Source organism: Oppia nitens, unplaced genomic scaffold (genome assembly GCF_028296485.1).
Source record: "Oppia nitens isolate AA-2021 unplaced genomic scaffold, nextdenovo-longstitch-racon4-pilon3 scaffold1_pilon_pilon_pilon, whole genome shotgun sequence".
NCBI lineage: Eukaryota > Metazoa > Arthropoda > Arachnida > Sarcoptiformes > Oppiidae > Oppia > Oppia nitens.
Window position 1 is genome coordinate 704,637 of NW_026533199.1, and position 19,090 is coordinate 723,726.

The 19,090-nt window shown below is 29.0% G+C and overlaps 4 protein-coding genes across 4 annotated transcripts; 1 reads left to right on the top strand and 3 right to left on the bottom strand.

The window, feature by feature from the left end:
* Nucleotides 1-124: 124 nt before the first annotated feature.
* On the bottom strand, nt 125-1,755 carry LOC128952614 (cell growth regulator with RING finger domain protein 1-like). The gene is made up of 6 exons (XM_054298031.1): nt 1,600-1,755; nt 1,397-1,436; nt 991-1,308; nt 763-877; nt 634-681; nt 125-550 (listed from the first exon to the last, which is right to left on the bottom strand). Exons 2-6 carry the CDS (start codon nt 1,423-1,425, stop codon nt 125-127), a joined length of 936 nt encoding a protein of 311 aa, XP_054154006.1. The 5' UTR covers nt 1,426-1,436; nt 1,600-1,755.
* Nucleotides 1,756-4,419: 2,664 nt separating this feature from the next.
* On the top strand, nt 4,420-6,791 carry LOC128951999 (pineapple eye protein-like). Its single transcript, XM_054297321.1, has 5 exons — nt 4,420-4,620; nt 4,696-4,904; nt 5,072-5,227; nt 5,379-5,449; nt 5,542-6,791. The coding sequence occupies exons 1-5, from the start codon at nt 4,599-4,601 to the stop codon at nt 6,716-6,718; spliced, it is 1,635 nt and encodes a 544-aa protein (XP_054153296.1). The 5' UTR covers nt 4,420-4,598; the 3' UTR covers nt 6,719-6,791.
* A 978-nt stretch (nt 6,792-7,769) lies between these two features.
* Nucleotides 7,770-9,469, bottom strand: LOC128952615 (beta-1,3-galactosyltransferase 5-like). The gene is made up of 4 exons (XM_054298032.1): nt 9,466-9,469; nt 8,900-9,288; nt 8,326-8,758; nt 7,770-8,110 (listed from the first exon to the last, which is right to left on the bottom strand). The coding sequence occupies exons 1-4, from the start codon at nt 9,467-9,469 to the stop codon at nt 7,818-7,820; spliced, it is 1,119 nt and encodes a 372-aa protein (XP_054154007.1). The 3' UTR covers nt 7,770-7,817.
* A 5,831-nt stretch (nt 9,470-15,300) lies between these two features.
* On the bottom strand, nt 15,301-18,328 carry LOC128951823 (putative uncharacterized protein DDB_G0277255). The gene has a single exon (XM_054297102.1). The coding sequence runs from the start codon at nt 18,029-18,031 to the stop codon at nt 15,470-15,472; it is 2,562 nt and encodes an 853-aa protein (XP_054153077.1). The 5' UTR covers nt 18,032-18,328; the 3' UTR covers nt 15,301-15,469.
* Between the last annotated feature and the right edge of the window lie 762 nt (nt 18,329-19,090).

Consider the following 19,090-nt stretch of genomic DNA (forward strand, 5'->3'; position numbering starts at 1 on the left):
GTTACAGTTAAATTAATTGAGCGTTTAATTTAAACTTTATAAATAAATAGTTTAATAATCAACAAAATAAAATACAAAAATTATTAAAATATATATATAGATATAGATATATATATAACAATTGTTAGTTCAATCCCAGCCATTGATTAATTTTGTTATTAATCGATGCAAACCAACCGGTAGTTTGTCTCTGGTTTGTACCGAAATCCGGATTATCTTCAGTGTCGTCGCCGACGTCGCCGCCATCGTCGTCGTCACGGATCCTGAAAAACGATGTGATCGATAGCCGACAAATGGGACAGTTGTCCACTCGTTGAAAACATTGTCCGCACAGACACGAGTGCCGACAGGGCAACAGTGCCACAGATACCAGTGATGACTGACAGATGACACACAGCTGCTGAGTGTGAGACTCGAACTCGCTTTGCGGTGCAAACAGTTGTTTCAAATCAAATATTGAACCGTTTCTTTGTTTCAGATACTGTGTAATCAGTGATGTAGTGGACGTACAAAACGAGTCGCGCAAATGTATTATTGATATCAAACAAACCTATTTATTATTATTAATAATATATATTAGAAAATAATAGTTTAGATAATTATCTGCAAATGATTTCAATGACAACCACTAACCACATCATTGTCATCAATCTCGACGCCATCGTCATCATCATTGCGGATCTATTAGGTGTGGTTAGGAAGATATATAACAAGTGGTGATCAACAACATTAACAAACAAACAAAATAAAATAAAAACTAACAATTAGTACAACTAATGGATAACGAGATCTAGGATTATAACCAAGACTTTCGCCACTAAAGTAGACATCCGGCGGTTTAATCCAATGGGTAACTGTTTCGTTGGTCTCGTAATACCTTTTAATATTAAATAAAAAAAAATCAATTAATTATTTAGTTTAGGATCTATTAAATCAATCAATGACAACGATAAGTGATGGTCAAGATATATGCATATATGATATACATACAGTTCGGGTTCACTCTTATAGAGATAGTGGCCATCGATAAACTTTTCGTCCAGCAATTGCTGGCGCATTGGCTGCCAATCATCGGTATCCAGCGACTGATGTAAATCATTGATAGTCACCGCCCAGAAGCTCATTACCCAGAAAGAGCTGTCGCAAGTGATGTCCACTTTCAAACCGTTACGGTAATTGTCGGTCTGAATGGACTCATCCTTCAGTTTAAACATAAACGGATTCTTCAGGCGTACCATCGATTGGGCGTTCAATGGTTCCCGATTCAGATGATGAACATTATCGCCGTCGGTAAACACATTCATCTTTCTGTATAACAGAGAAAAAAAAACATTTTAATCATTCAATGGTATGAATAGATGGATCAGATGTTTGATGAAGATTATTGTTGTCTTACTTTAGCATAAATATAATGAATCCAATCATCAAAATTAAGGCTAAAAATAATATTAAAAATAATGTATTAGTTTTATCTGTCAGCCAATCATTGATTGGTAAGACATTCATGAAGGAGAAGAAGTAAACCATTTCTTCAGTCAATCAAAACAAAAAGTTTTCATTTCATTCATTCAAATCATTATTAACTTTAAACAAAAATACCTTTAAATTAGTAATACATTACTACTACTAATAGTACTGTATTTTACTATTGATTTTTGTTTTTGACACTTATTTTTATTTTGTTAGACAACACAACACTAACATAACAACAACATTGCAATCAATTATATTTTATAACTAATAATAATAACAATAATAACAAATGTTTTTAACAATTTTTTTGTTGATATATTGATGTATTTATTATTAATATTATTTGACTAATAATACACACAGTAATAGAGTATTGCATTCAATATTAATAATAATAATACAAAACAACAGGTGATGTCATAGAAACACACGTTATGTTTGGTATTATTATTGTGTATTAAAAATAAATAAATAAAAAATATTTTTTTTCAGTTAAACTATGTATTAGAGGCGCGAAACCTCTCAAAAAAAAGCATCGATTGATTGCCATTTACGAGACGGGAACCGAACCGCTAGTGACCAACAAAACCAACTAAATTAAAACAGAAATTAATAATTTAATTGTTTTGTTAATAATAATAATAAAAATACTAATAATTATGTCAAAACCGGACCCGAAATCCAAAACCCGAATCGAAACTATTATAACGAAAGACCTGGCAATTCAATGCGATTTAGTGGCCATCGATGACCTCATAGAAGAGTGCAGTGACGGTAGCGGCGATGACTACGACAACGACCCGATTGGTGACCACAACAACCCGATTGGTAGCCATAACAACCCGATTGGCGACCACAACAACCCGATTGGTGACCACTGCAACCCGATTGGCGACCACAACAACCCGATTGGCGACCACAACAACCCGATTGGCGACCACAACAACCCGATTGGTGACCACTGCAACCCGATTGGCGACCACAACAACCCGATTGGCGACCACAACAACCCGATTGGCGACCACAACAACCCGATTGGTGACCACTGCAACCCGATTGGCGACCACAACAGCACCAACGATGTCTGCGTAAGTCCGCCGCCGCCGACGATGACAACAACGATATGCATGACTGGCGACAACATCATCAACAACAACAACGGCAGCGATGATAAACAATACGAAGACATTGTAATAGACATCGATGTCAACGATTACTATGACTACTACAATGACTACGACGACGACGACGACAACTACGAAGACATTGAAACGTCGGACGAAGAAGAAGAAGACATTGTGGTCAACAACGATAATGAGTTGGCAACTGATGACAATAAACGTCATCTAATAGAAGATCTACCGTCGATGAGAAGTACTAAAAGGCAGAGAAGAAAGAAGAAGGAGTTGATGAGCGCCGAAGAGTTTAGACAAGATATGCGACAGAGAAACAGATTTGCTGCTCAAAGACATCGGCAGAAAAAGTTTGGACAATTGGATTCGTTTGGCCAACAAATTAGACAATTGACTGAAGAGATCGGGAAACTGGAGACAATAGTCGAACACAAACGACAACAAGTGTTGGACACAAAAATGTCAATACTTTGCCATCGATTCAGTGATAATTGTCGACTATATTCTTTGTTTTCGTCGTCGTCGACATTCAATTCACGATGACTTCAAATAGCGGTTTTGAAGACTTCATTATAGAAAACAATCGGACAATTGATTTAATCAATTAATTAATTATCTATTTATTTGTAAAATTAATATTATTTTTTTTAAAAAAAAAATTTGTAAATTATCGGTAATTATTATACAAAACTTAAATTATTATTATTATTATTATTATTATTAAAAATTATTCTAATTTATACACATATGTTATACACATAAATAAATAAATAAAAATAATTTATTAAAACTTTTAAGTATTAATTAAATAATTATTACGGTATTATAATGTTATTTTTATTTAAAAATACCCGTAAAAAATTAAAAAATCAATAAAACTAAAAAACTTTCAAAAATCCGAAACCTTATACATGAAAATCATATAACATTTTTTTTGTTGGTTCCGGTTTATTATACCCGCCTCCTAGTCGAGTGGGGCAGGGGGTAATCAAACCGGATATTTTCTACTAAACGAAATAATATATATATATATAAATCACTTTTATTTTTTAAAAAAAAATTAATTATTTGCACATTTAAAGTACAGTCAATTAATTAATTAATTAATTAATAGCATACATTTGTAGCGTCTACTGTATAATACTCTACACTGTATTGTCAATCAATATACAAACTACAGTATTATTTATGTATTAAACAATAGAGTGTGTGTGTGTTATTACAAAATTATAGATAAAACCGAAACCATTCAAAACATTTCAATTTAGTGTTCACAGCAATAATTGATATTTTTAAATTAAATATTTTTTTTAAACCAAACCGAAATTATGAAAACATATTTCCGATTTAATTATATATATATATACTAAAATTTTTAAATATTGTAAAATTAAAAACCAAACCAAAATTATGAAAACATATTTCCGATTTAATTATATAATTTTTAAATTTTTAAATATTGTAAAATTAAAAACCAAACCAAAATACTGAAAACATATTCCCGATTTAATTATATATATATACTAAAATTTTTAAATATTGTAAAATTAAAAACCAAACCGTTAACCACATTAACCAAAAAAATACCGGGTCATTAAATAATAATAATAATAATGGGTAACCAAACCGCGCTTAAAACCAAACACACTCTATTACTACACACACATTGATAGCACAATAACAATGACTACTAATTATTAGTAATAATAAAAAATATCTATTAATAATAATATCATATAATTATTGTATAAATAAATAAATAGTAAAAAAAATAAAATACTATTTAATATTACATTAATATTATTGAAATGTTATTTTGATTATCAATTAAATTCAATGTAATAATTGCGTCAATAGTTTAATAGACATTAAAAAACTGGTTTTTTTTTGTGATTGATTTGTAAACAAACAAACGGTTTGTTAATTTTAAAGACATATTTGTTTTTAACCACCGATTGAATTGTTTTTCGTTTCGGTTGATCGGCGCTGAAGATGTCCTCATCTAAAGGCAAACGTAAGTTATTGCAAGATATGGCCAATTGATCCGCCAATTGATTTGTATTTATTTATTTTTTATATAAAAAATAAGGTAAAAGCGGATCAATTAATGGCAGCGGCGGCGGTGGTGGCAGTAGTAGTAGTAGTGGATCAGCTAATGGTGACCATCATCATCATCAAAATCATCGGCGAAAAATGGTCGACAAAGAGTGTCTGTTTTGTTTCAAATCCAATCGCAATTCACTGCGTTTCGGCAAAATGATCAAATTGGACGACATCTATGTCCACTATTATTGTTTGGTTAGTTACCGACAAAACAACCGACACATCCATATGTCTTAAATCAATGTCTTGTTTATCTTGTTTATCTCTCTCTCTCTCTCTCTCTCTCTCTCTATATATATATATATATATATATATATATATATATATATATACATCACTGTCATCACATCCAACACCAACAGCTATTGGCGTCGGGTTTATCGCAAAATGGCAAAGACAGCGAAGGTATATACGGTTTTCTGGTCAAAGACATACACAAAGAGCAGCGTAGAGGCGACAAACTTTCGTGCAATTATTGTCGCAAAAAGGGCGCAACAATCGGCTGTTCAGTTGCCAGTGTAAGTGTGGGGAACCAATTGCGGTGATATTACCTGTTATAACCACTGTTTGTTTGTTGTTGTTGTTGGTGGTGGTGGTGGTGTTAACCACTAATTCAGTGGTTAATTGAATTGATTTTTTTTTATTAAAAATTATTATTATTTTTTTTAGTGCAAAGTGTCGTTTCACTTGCCGTGCGGTATTGAAAACAAAACGATGAGCCAGTTCTTCGATAACTTCCAGTTAGTAGTAGTTGTCTTCTGAGACATCAATAAAAAATATCTAATTTTTCAAAACTAACTGTTTTTTTTGGTTGTGTTTATTAATAAAACAGTTCATATTGTCTGAAACATCGACCAAAACAGGAGCTTCCAAAGGACGAGAAGACAAAATCCGTAATCAAAGCGCAAGATTTGTGTCCGATTTGTTATTCGGATCTGACTTTCGATGAGGGCGTCGACGTATTGGCCACACCGTGCTGTCTGAAACTGGTTCATCGATCATGCATTCAAAAGCAGGCGCTAAGTGCCGGCTATTTTTTCAAGTGTCCGCTGTGTAACTGTATTCAAGAATTCAAGGACACAATGATCTATTTCGGTATATTTATACCCCGTCAGGACGCCTCCTGGGAACGCGATAACAATGCATTCGGCGAACTGTATCAACGGCACGCAACGTGCGACCAGAGCCCGTGCCAGTGTCCCAGCGGACGCAAATACAATTCGGGTCCCAATTGGCATCTGTTAATTTGCGATACGTGCGGCTCACGGGGCGCCCACTGGTCGTGTATTGATGAATACACGAATACTAGTACTGGTATCTGGAATTGCGATGATTGTCGTCTAATCAATCAGCGTATTGAACAGCGAGCCGACGGCGGCGGCTGTCCGACTGGCGCCTCCACTACCGCTGCCGCCGCCTCCTCCACTACCGGATCCAATGATGATGAAAGCGATATCGAAGTTATATCGTCGACGACGACCGCCGATGATGGCAATGAAGGCCGACGTCGACTGCGGCGAAAACAGCCGAAACATTTTCTACGCAAAACAAGTGTCGAATTAGTGACGACTACTACTACTACTAGTACTGGGGGTAATAGTAGTCGTAATCAGTCGTCGATCGAAATTACTGTCGACTTATCAGCAGCTGATGAAACACCGTTGCCATCGAAAAGACAGCGAAGAGGTGGCGAACCCAAGACAGACAAGACGTCTACAACAACAACAACAACGATGAAGACGACGACGACTACAAGTCCTAATCAACAAAATACTACTGAAACAAAAGATATATCAATTCAATGTGATTTAGTATCGATCGATGATCTCATCGATTGCGACCCGATTGATGAACTGGAAGAATATGTTATCAAACGGTCGATGATATGCTTGAAAACAATGACTGACGACAAACTTAATGATAAAGAAGAAGAAGAAGACGACGACAACGACATTGTGGTCGACATTGACGAGTCATCCGACGAAGACGACTGTATTCTTCTTAATTGATTTTGTTTTGATTTCCTTTTTTTTTTGATTCATTTAACAAATTTTTTTTTTATAATCATTTCATATATTTATATTTTGATTGCAATTTTTTTGAACAAATTTTTTTTCTTTATTTTTTTTGAACAAATAGTTTTTTAATTTTCCACAATATTAACAAATATTTTTTGTTGTTTTGTTTATTTTTATTTTACATAAGTGTATTTCAAGCGTTACAAACATGACTCTATTTAATTTGATAGCAATTTATTATTGTTGTTATTATTATTATTATTAACAATATTATTTAGTTAATTTGAATTTAAGTTACGGTATATTTAAAAAAAAATTTTAAATTTCAACAATAATTGTAAAAAATTATTGATAAGTTTTTTTTGTTGTTGTATTTTTTAAAAAGTACCTAAAACTTAGATCTCTTACTTTAACCAAAAAAAAAAAAATAATAAATAAATATAAATATATTTTATTATTTAAATAATTGCAAATTTGTAAATATATAGTAAATTTATTTACAGTATATATATATATTTTTTTGGAAATTTATAGTGATTTTGAATATGTGTTTAAAAATATATTTTTTTTTTATATATAAATAAAATTATGTTTTTCTTTTGTTTAGTTGATTCAACTGATACCTAAAGTAGTGATATTATAATTATTATTATTATTATTAATTTTATTGATAATTAACATATCAATAAACTCATATACTATACTATAATGTACTACACATTAGTCAAAACCATTGCAATGACTATATAATAAACAACTAAATAAATAATTTTTTTTAAAAATTCATTACTAATTGCTTACCAAAAAATATATATATACTGTATATATATTTCAACATTTGATTGTATGATTTGTTTTTGTGGGTGCATTCAAACACACACCCGAAAAATGTGTGGGCATTTCAAGCTTATATATATTATGTAAAACCATCACAAAATAGTTATGCGATTAATAACTAACTATACACTGTATGTATGTCCCACTCATTGTCGTTGATGTCAATGATGTCATAATTTTTTTTTAAAAAAGGATTTTAATTACGGTATTATATATATGACATACAAAGCCAAACAATTTTTTGTTGTTTGGACTAACAATTAGTGTCTTCAGCGCCGGCATTATTGGTCCAAATTTGGCGCATCTGTTGCGGTGTCAGTTCACTGCTTGTAATTCGGCCGTTGTTACCGAAAATACTGCACACAGTATCGGTAGACGGCCTCGCAAGTGGTCTCAGTGTTAGGCGATCGGTATTTTTGATACCAATGTTGGCTTTTTGTCGGGTCAGACCGGTTACGAAAACGTCTTCAATCTGCAGATACGGTATTGTTAGGGCTGTACGATATAGTTTGTCGGCTACCGGTCGGGAAAAGCCGTATCCAAAACCTTAATAATTATAATAAATATAATAATAAATAATTATATAATAATTTTAAAAATAAAATATTACAAAAAAAATAATTATTAATACATAGATTTATACTGTAAATAATTTTTCTATAATTAATATATTAATAATTATTTTTATAAAAAAAATCATAAATTGATATATAAATTGCTAAATATTTTTATTTATTTATTTTTATTGATTGATTGATTACCTGAACAATAGCTGGGATAATAAAGACCAGGCAGTTGTGAATAATTGATTTTGTATTTCAATAATTTTTTAATCAAATCGGCCATCAATTGGTGCCGATTGGCTGACCGGCGGCGATATGAGGTCATCATTTGCGATACTTTTTCAAACGACCGGATAATCTTTCGGTTAGGGTTTTGTCGGCAAAAGATCATCGAATTGGTCACCACTTTGTTGTCGTCATCGTTGGCCATAAACTCTCGGACACTTCCGACCAAATTCTTCGTATAGATCATAATATCGTCGTCTGTCTTGAAATAAAAGTAACCAAACGGACACCAATCGAGAAACCATTTAATACTAGCCATCGATTTGTGTGTCAGGTGTTGAAAATCTTCGCCCAAATTGATTTGTATGATATCTGCAAACATTTCGTTTTCTTCATTGATTTTATCCTTTAAAAAAAATTTTTATATAAAATAAATCCATAATTTATCTGAAAAAAATTATGGATTTTTCCCCCCCAATATTGGATAATATTATAGGTATTACTATACAGTCCTTATATATATATATATATATACTGTAATACATACCTGTATGTCATCAGCAGTACTGGACTCAACTGGATGTGGATGTCGATGTCCATCAGTTTTTTTTCTGTTTGATGGCAATCCCAATACAAATACCACTTTAAACTGTTGATCATTCTGTAGCTGTCGCTGTGCCCAAGTCTGCCTAATAGTTAGTCGTCTATGAAAATTGATTGTTTCGGATTCAATAAATATTATGATAATCTTATCCTTAATAATAATATTGTCGCAAATTTGATCGTTTCTTATATGATATGATAGCTTATCAAATGGATTATCGCTACTATTATTACTACCCAAATGTGTTACCGTTCCGTCTGATAGTAGTTTCCAATGTGGGGAACGGTATGTCGACTTATTAATACTAACCGATTGATTGACACTTTTTCTAACTATATTATTATTATTGTAAGTATTTTTATTATCTAATAAATTGTCGTCAAAATTATTATCGGTATAAATAGTGTTATAAATTATTGATGTCTGATATGTAATTGTTTTCAATACTAGAAAGACTAGAGTTATTGATATAAATAAAACTATTGAAACATATCTTTTAAACAAAACACGCATTTCGTAACATATTTTTTATAGCAATTAATTAATTTATTATTATTATTATTATTATTATTATTATTATTAACATTTATTTTATAGAAAACTTTTTTTGGCAACAATTTAATTATTAAATAACTTTTTTGTCCCATTTGTTGTGTAAATATGTTTTTTCGTTGTTGTTAATCAAATATACTAAATATATGTAAATATATAAATATATATTTAAATATAAATTTATATTTAGTTTACCATTAAATAAATAAATTTAAAAATAAACTTTTTTTATGATATATTTCTTCAGCGAAATTATTAATAATATTTTTTCACTGGAAATAAAATCCAAAAAACACTTATAAATTATTTTTTTAGAAAATTTCCAAATAATTTACTGTATGTACACTAATACTGTTAAATATAATTTAATAAATAACTTTCGACTGACTCTTAATAACTAGTTTTTAGTGAATTAAATCAGTAATAATAATAATAATAATAATATAAATATTAAGTGAAGATATTTGTTGTTATGTTTTTACTTTTAGCTGCAGAAAAAAAATTTCATATGAAATTGAATGCTATTTTATTTTTACTGTTAGTTTTCTATACGTGTCCTTGTTTTTCATAGTTTCATAAAAATTTATTTAGTAATGGTTTTGTTGTTTTTGATTTTAATTTTTTTACTGTTATTTTATGTCTTAATTGCTTTTCAACTAACTTTTTAAGTGTAAGAGAGAGAGAGAGAGAGAGAGAGACAGAGAGACAGAGAGAGAGAGAGAGAGAGAGAGAGAGAGAGAGAGAGAGAGAGAGAGAGAGAGAGAGAGATAGTTCACTGTTAAAAAAAAGTAAAGTTGTTTTACCAGATATTTCCTAAATTACAAATACAGGTATATATATTCACAACAACAACAGCGAAAAAATAATGTTATGTTTATTAAAACATTGAATGAAAACCTCATTAATTTATTAACTGTTAATCATAAGTATACCTAACAGTGTATATAATTTACAGTTACAGTAATATAGTGTATATAAATAGTAGAAAATGTTTAATTAATTATTATTTATTTGTTAAATAATTTTTACTAAATATTATATATATATACAATACTATTCTACAGTAGTAATTAAATCTATTTATTAATAATTAATTAATTAAATAATTAATAACATTTTAATAACATTGTATAAACAATTTTTATTTTTAATTAATAGATCATTAATAAATTACATATTTATATTTTAATAGCAATAATAATATTAATCAAAAATTTTTATATATATACTGTATATATATTTTTTCCGATAATAATAAACAACAATATTATTTCAAATGGTAATAATGTTAATAAAATTATGATAATAATAGTAGTAAATATTAATGATTTATAATAATAATAATAATAGTAAATATTATTATTATTAATCTAACAAATATATATATTTAATTAATATAATTTATGTGTGTGTGTGTGTGTTTATTTTATACATTAAATATTGAGTATTGCTTGTTTCAATAATAACAATAATAATTAATAAAATGTTAAATAAATGCAATTACTTGGAAATTGTGATTATTAATATAAATTGTTTGTTTTGTTTTTTTTGGTAAATTAAATAGTAAAAAAATAATAATAAACAAATTAATCAATATTACAAAAATTAAATTATAAACTTATATATAAAAAAAAATTAACAGAGATATGCTGATTATTATTATTATTATTTTATTATTAAATTTTTATGAGTAGTTAATATATATATCACATATTATTTAATGTCTTATTAATGAAATATAATTATATGTAAATTTTTTAAATAATAATTAATAACAATTTAGTTATATATATATATATATATATCATTTAATAGCTGTGAGTGTGTGTGTATGTGCTTAACAATAGATTAGTTTTTTTATTGACAAAAAAAACAAAATAAAACAAAACAATTCCTGAGTTTTATTTATATAATGTTTTTTTTTAAATTTTGAAACAAAACTAATTATATATATTTTTTTAGATGAAAAACAGTCATTAAAATTTCAGTATAGAAGTGAGAGATCACAAAATTGATTGATAAATTTAATAATACAAATAATATAAATATATATATATTGAAAAAACACAATTCATTAGAAATTATATAGTAATTAATATATATAATAATTACTGTAATTAATAATAATTACATTATATAATAACATATAATTTATTATTATTATCGTAAATATTATTATTATTTAAAAAACGTGTGGAATGTGTTTTGTTTTTTTTTCAGTGCAAAATTAATTAATTAATTATTCATTAAATTAATAATCAAAATAAAAAACAATGTGTGTGTTATAAAAACTAATAATTATATAAATATTTAATCATTTTTCATTGACTATTCATATACTGTCTATTAAGTAATCAAAAAAAACTTTTTTATTAATGAGTTTTTTTCTACTAATATAGTATTAATAATTATAATAATAATATTAATGTCAAACATAAATATTATACTGGGTGATTCAACATTTTGTTTAAACTAATAATTAATATTTTAAACAAAAAAATCTATTTTCTCTGTTAGTTTTTATGCATATATATATATATCATAGTATTTTATAATAAAAATTAAAAATTTATGTGTGTGTGTGTGTAATGTATAAATCTAGTTATAATAATAATAATAATTATAAATTGGTGTCATGTTTAACATCATCATCATAATCAACAAAAACACAACATTAATAATAATAATAATAACAAATAATTTTTTGTTTGGTTAAATAGTAATAAATCAATTAATCGATTTTATAGATTTTTAAACGATTTTTTTTTCTAATAAATAAAATATTGTATTTACATAACACATAAACAATATAATCTAAGTGTTATTACTTAATAAACTATTAGAGTTTTATATAAATGTATTGAAATTATTATTATTGTTATTATTATTATTATTAAATTTTTATAAATTATATATTTTTTAACATTTATATATATATATATATATATATATATATATATAGAAAAAAAAGTGCTTTATTCCTAACATTTTATTATTATTTATTAGTTTTTTTTTCTATCAACAACAAAAAATGTGTGTTACAATAATTTATTTAACAATTAGTTTATATTTTAAATACAATTTATAAATATTTTTTTATGTGAGTGTGTGTGTGTGTGTACTTTGAGATCAAATAAAAAATACAATAATATTTATATTATATTTTCAATAATAATAATTATTATTATAACTTGTCATAGAATTTTGTTATTTATATTTGTTTTATTTTAAATAAATATTTCATATTAAACAAATATTATTAAACTAATAACTAGAATTTTTTTTAATCTAAATCTATAATTATAACAATTATTATTTTAATAGCATTTTTCCCCCAATAAATTTATATTGATGTAAATTTTACAAAAAAAAACAATTATTATTATTATTAATCTGTATATATATATTTATTTATATAATAGACTGTATACTAAAGTATAGTTAATTAATAAATTGCTTGATATATATATACTGTATATAATTAGTTAATTTAAAAAAAATCAATAATAAGTCATTGTTATAAAAAAATTATATTATATTTTAGTTTTTAGTTTTACAAATAATTAATTAATTAATATTCGGTTTGCAATTGCAGTTTGAATAGTTTGAAAACTATTTAATAATAATAATAATAGTAATAATAATAATATCACAAATTTATTATTATTTATAAAGTAATATACATATCATTATAATTGATCCCGGCTACTTTTTTTTAATTGAATAATATATAATTTAGATATTATTATTAATAATAATAATATTATTATTATTACATTTATACCAATATTGACTGTATGTATATATAAAAAAATGATTATTAATAGAGACGACTAGATTTAGTTAATTAATTAATTAATCAATCAATAAATCAATTATTAATTGAAAGTAATTAATACAAATTGAATGGTTGGCACAGAAAGTTTTATTATTTTTAAATTAATCATCATTTTTTAAAAACTATTTAAATTTTTCAACAAAAAAAACTTAATTATCTAGTTTTATGTAGTTTTTTAAGACTATGCAGTTTTTTTAAGTAGTATTTAATTTACTAAATAATAATAATCTTTAAAAGTTTTTATATAATCAGTTTATACTTGTATTTAATGTATTTTAATTAACAAACAAATAATTATATATTTATTTCATCGATTATATAATCCTAAAAATAAATCTGATTGTTAACTATTATTTTTTTTGACTAAATTTTTATTTATTTATTATTATTTTAATGTTTCATGTTTCAATGGCACTAATTGTCAAATACTATTTTTTATTGGAGATATTATTTAAACAAAACTATAACAAACAAACAAACAAAATATATTGAAATAATTTAGTTGATTAGTATATATAATTAAATTTTTCAACAAAAAAAAATTATTATTAATAAATTAATGTCATGACTACTGACTGACTGTTGTAATAAAATATTATGAAAAAAATACAGTTAATATATAATAATAATTATTATTATTATCATTGAAAGATCATTAAATTAATATATGTATTCAAAAAAAAAACTTAGTATTTACATCAATATAAATTTAATTATTATTAATATAATTTGTTTCAATTATTTATTTATTTTTTTAAAAAAAACTGCATTTTAATGTATCGATCATTTTTTAAGAGTAAATAATTACTGTTTATTTTTTTAAATTTATTTACTGTATTTATTATTATATGTATGTATTTGTATTAAAACAAATAACACATTCATTAAATTTATTATAAATAAATTTGATATTTAATTAATAAATATCTCATCAAATAAAAAGTTATTTTTTTCAACAACAAAAAAATTCAAATATAATTGACATTTAGTTTTTCTCTTAAAATTTTATGTAAATTTATTTGCTATTTATATATATAGATATTAGAAAAAAGTTTGGTTTCTTATTTTATTTGTGCAAATATTTTTTTAATTAAGTTTTTATTTATATATATATATATTATTTTCCACAAATTAATTAATTAATGTTTTAAATTTTTGTCAAATATATAATTCCTTAAATCAATTGTCAAAGAAAAAAATTTTTCATTAATCGTATGCCAATAAAAAATTTGTTGTTTCCTTAAATTAATTATTATTATTATTATTATAATCATATAATTTAATGTAAAATTTATGTATCACTTTTGTACATAAATATTTGAGTTATTTCGAGTTATTAATTGATTTTAAATTACAAAAAACAATGATAACAACATCAACACCAAACTTTTTTTCAATTTCAAGTTTTAGTCAAAAATTTATTTTTTTTAATAAAAAAAGTATAGTTAGTATACTATTTAGTGTTTACCAGTAATTAGGGTAACAGTTATAGATAATCAGTTAGTGATATATATATATAATATCTTAATAAATAAATAGTATATCAATTGGTTTGGAGGCACAGGATTTCAATCAATCAATTATAGATTTTGTTTTGGTTTTGTTTTAAAATTAAATATCAATTATAATAATATTAATAATAATTTAATGGCTTAATAAAGGGGAACGACATATATATATCTTCAACAACAACAAAAAAATCAAGATTTTGTACTTAAATCACATGTGATGGACACACACACACACACACACACACACACATACCATAATAACAATCATAATATCAATTATTTAAATTTTTTTAGATATTTAATAAATTACATGTAATTATCATATAATATCTTATATATATATATATATATAATTGATATTTTAAAAAAAACACTTACATCTTAAGCTTAATTCGTTTGATTTTTTAATTGATAGAAATTGTGGCCAAAAAATATGTAATTTATTAGTTAGTAGTACCACAAGAAACACGTGTTGCACGTGTAAGTGTGTGTGTGTGTGTGAGTGAGTTTATGTACTGTATATCGTACGCGCGTTTGCGTGGTGTGTGTGTGTGTGTGTGTGTGTATAGTGTGTGATGATTACCGATGTTGTTGATGATAATAAATGACAACTCAAGAGTTGATAGACTCGATAATATCATCAGATGGCGAACACTTAGATGAATGAGAACTGGAACCGATAAGGCGTGAAGAGGCCGACGATATATCTGATGAGACGCTCTCTTGTTTGTTGAACGACGAACTACGCCATAGAGTTAAGGCAAAGTCTGCCCGCCGATGGCACAGACAATGACACGGACTGACCAGCGGCTGGTCTTCCATGAATTCGTGGTCACGATTGGTGGATGTTGTGGTCGTATTGTTTGACGAAGCGATGCTACTCTTGTTGTTGTTGTTGTTGTTGAAACACTGTTCGTCGCCAATCGAGAAGCTCATCATCATCTCATTGGATGCGCTCACCGGCTGTTGTTGTTGTTGTTGAAGTAGTATTTGTTGGTCTGGTTGTTGTTGTTGTTCATCAACGGCACAGGTATTAGCACTCGAGTTGTTGGTATTGTTGTTTGTATTGCACTCACATTTACACAAAAACTTGTCGACACCGAGACCACCGCCGCCGCCACCGTCGGTAAAATTATTCGAAAAAAATGTATCATAATTGACAAAATTGTCGCCAAAACCCGGCCATTTAGTATCACCGCCGTAGCCTTCCAATGGCGTAACTGGTGTCAAATTGCCCGGCGATGGCGACAATGTTAACGGATTGTTAACTGAGACCACAGACGAAGAGAAGGCGTCAAAGTTTGAATTGTTATTCAAAAACGACGGCGTATTAGGTTGTAGTTGTTGTTGAGGTGAAGTAGTGCTGTCAACACTGGGAAAACAACTGTTGGCCCGTTGTTTGCGCCGTTGCAACGGACTCTGGAGACCTTTTTCGCAAAACTCGAACCAAATCGACGGGTTAGACTTTCGGGGACTCTTGGCCCGGGCCGATGCGGTAAACTGTTCGCCCGGAAGCGACAGTTTAATCTTTTCGACCGACGGATCCGGTGACGTACAACTCGAACTTATGTAGGCTTCGAGCGGTACAATGTTTATCGGTGTTGTACTTCGCGGCCGTTCAATCGGTATGGTTAGCACTTCCAGTCGTTCCTTACGTGTCGGCGATCTGATTGATTCTATTAGCTGACAAGCGGCTGCCGCTGAGGCCGTTGTCGGCGATAGTAGCGACAGATTTGTTGAACCGAATAGCTGTTGTTCACTACTATTGGAACTTTCGTCGTAGTCTTCCTGAGTGGACGACAGCAACAGATTCTGGGCTTCGAAGTCGTCTTCACTTTCTGATAGACTTTTGCCATTTGATTGCTTTGATTCCTTATTATTATTAGTATTATTATTGGCTTTGAGTTTGCTTTCATCAAATCCTATCTCCGATTCGGAAGAGTTGTCCTCGTATTTGGCAGAGGATTCAATTTGGACGACAACTGTTTCCGTATTATTATCATTATTATTATGACTATCATTATTATTATTGGCTAAATTTTGAGAAATCAATTGTCTATTGGATCGACTACTGGGAAGTATTTCTGGCAAACTCTGTACATCGTCATCGATGGTCGATTGGCGGCGTTTCAATTTTTTTCTCAAATTAAGCGGCGGTAATGGCACTGAAATTAGCGATGGTTCAGCATCTGGTCCACTGGCGTCTACTGGTGTCGAAATCATCAGCTGATTACTGGCCGCCGCTTCGATGATACCGATAATGTCCTGTTCGGACGCTTCCGGTTCATTGATTGGCGAACCGATCATCAGTTCTTCGTTCGGTTCGTTTTCGCTGGTATCGGTTACCGACACTCTCGGTGTATCTACACCGCCACCAGTGGACGACAACTCTATGGCCGATGACTGTTCGCCACTTTGTGTTGTAGTATCGGCTGAGATCGATGTCCGCGACGGCGATTTTCGACCGAAACTAATGAATTTTGCGAAAACACTTTTCTTGCGTTCGCCTGAAGTCGTCGGACTCTTGCGCGGGGAACTGGACGTAGACTTGCTTCGGGTACGACCGCCCCGACCGGCAAAGAATATGTCGGTCCACGAACTCTTGCGTTTCGAATCGGGTGTTGTCGGCGACTTAGAACCATCGGCGCCATCGGGAACAGTAAGCAACGAGCCGTGCGAACCGCCGGTTGCGGGCCGGTGTTGACTACCAATGCTCAACAATGACTCGGAATTGCCGACGCCGCCGCCGCTGGCGGCCACCGGTGTTACAGAACCGCTGCCGCCATCATCGGTCAGCGTATTTTGCGACAGACTATAACTGGCTTTGCGTTCGCCGCCACCGCCGCCGCTGGTCGGCGTTATCGTCAGTGTCGGACTCAGCGCCGGACTAGTATTACTGTTATCGGACCGTCGGTTCTGCATCAGTAGCTGACTGCTGTCCAAATCCAATACCGTCGGATGACCATCGAGTGGATCGCAAACAAACTCTTCGTCATTGTCGTCGTCGTCGTCGTCGGGACTGATTTGGTCATCGCTGGGCAAGTCTTCAAACGAGGCCAACGGCGCCGCACCGAATCGTTTCTGTTTCGAAGCGTACGATCCTTTTGGCCGTACTATCGGCTCTCCGCTGCCGCCGACGGCACCACTGCATTGCTGGCCATTGTTTGACGTCATATTCTGGTCTCTCTCTCTCTCTCTCTCTTCAGTTCAGATATCTTCGGAACAACCGGTTATCAGATCTCATCAAACACTCGTCGGTCGCCAGTCTTAACACTTGTTGTTGATGTTGTTGTTGTTGTTGACCAACAAGTGGTGGCCACCAATCACTTGATACTATAGTATACACCCGTCGATAATAATAATAATCGCATTGATTATAATCACAATTTTAAATATGTTATCATTTCATAGCATAGGATATCATATATTGTTTTTTTTGCCATAAAATCACTAATCAATCAACCAATCGATGACTTTATTATTAATTTAATTAAATATAAAAAAAATAATAATTTTTTAAAAAATTGACTGAAAAAACAAACAATTAATTGTATAAATTAAACACCAAAAAAAATCAATTTTAATTAATTATAATTAAACATTTAATTTAAACATTTGTTGAGCCATTAAATATATCGCTATAGAAAATGCTTTGAAAAAAAAACATTACAACAAATAAAAAACATTACTATTATTATTTTGATTGCAATTACTATAATATATTATAATAATTATTATTAATATTATAAGTAAATCACTGTTTGATATATCTATTAACTCATATTATAATGTAATTAATAGTAATTACATTATAAACATGTTGTGTATATTATATATATAATAAACATATCCTTATTATTATTATTATTATTATATTTAAGAAAATAAAAATAATAATTAATAATCAAAACATATACAGTCAACACATCATATATGATAATAATAATAATAACAGTCACTACTGTATAATAATAATAATAATAAACAGTTTTTTAAGCATTTATTTTGTGCATCGATTTGCAAACACAACACTACAGTAGAAAACAAACAAACAGTCAGTTTATATCAATCATTAGTATTACACAGTATTTTAGAGGGAAAGGCAGTCTAAACACAAAATCAATGCCTATCTCTCTCTCTCTCTCTCTCTCTCTCTCTGTTACTCTCTCTCTCTCTCTCTCTGTTACTCTCTCTCTCTCTCTTACTCTCTCTCTGTTTATCTCTCTCTCTCTC

What these genes read in the sequence shown, in the direction of transcription:
- LOC128952615 (XM_054298032.1), bottom strand. An exon ending in GTACTGCTGATGACATACAG is followed by an intron (nt 8,759 to 8,899) that starts GTATGTATTACA and finishes TTTTTTTTAAAG; the next exon opens with GATAAAATCAATGAAGAAAA. An exon ending in TTATCCCAGCTATTGTTCAG is followed by an intron (nt 8,111 to 8,325) that starts GTAATCAATCAA and finishes ATAATTATTAAG; the next exon opens with GTTTTGGATACGGCTTTTCC.
- LOC128951999 (XM_054297321.1), top strand. Translation starts at nt 4,599, where the DNA reads ATGTCCTCATCTAAAGGCAAAC. An exon ending in GTCCTCATCTAAAGGCAAAC is followed by an intron (nt 4,621 to 4,695) that starts GTAAGTTATTGC and finishes ATAAAAAATAAG; the next exon opens with GTAAAAGCGGATCAATTAAT. An exon ending in TCGGCTGTTCAGTTGCCAGT is followed by an intron (nt 5,228 to 5,378) that starts GTAAGTGTGGGG and finishes TATTTTTTTTAG; the next exon opens with TGCAAAGTGTCGTTTCACTT.
- LOC128952614 (XM_054298031.1), bottom strand. Translation starts at nt 1,425, where the DNA reads ATGATTGGATTCATTATATTTATGCTAAA. An exon ending in TATAAGAGTGAACCCGAACT is followed by an intron (nt 878 to 990) that starts GTATGTATATCA and finishes TAATATTAAAAG; the next exon opens with GTATTACGAGACCAACGAAA. An exon ending in AGATTGATGACAATGATGTG is followed by an intron (nt 551 to 633) that starts GTTAGTGGTTGT and finishes AATAATAAATAG; the next exon opens with GTTTGTTTGATATCAATAAT.
- LOC128951823 (XM_054297102.1), bottom strand. Translation starts at nt 18,031, where the DNA reads ATGACGTCAAACAATGGCCAGCAATGCAGTGGTGCCGTCGGCGGCAGC.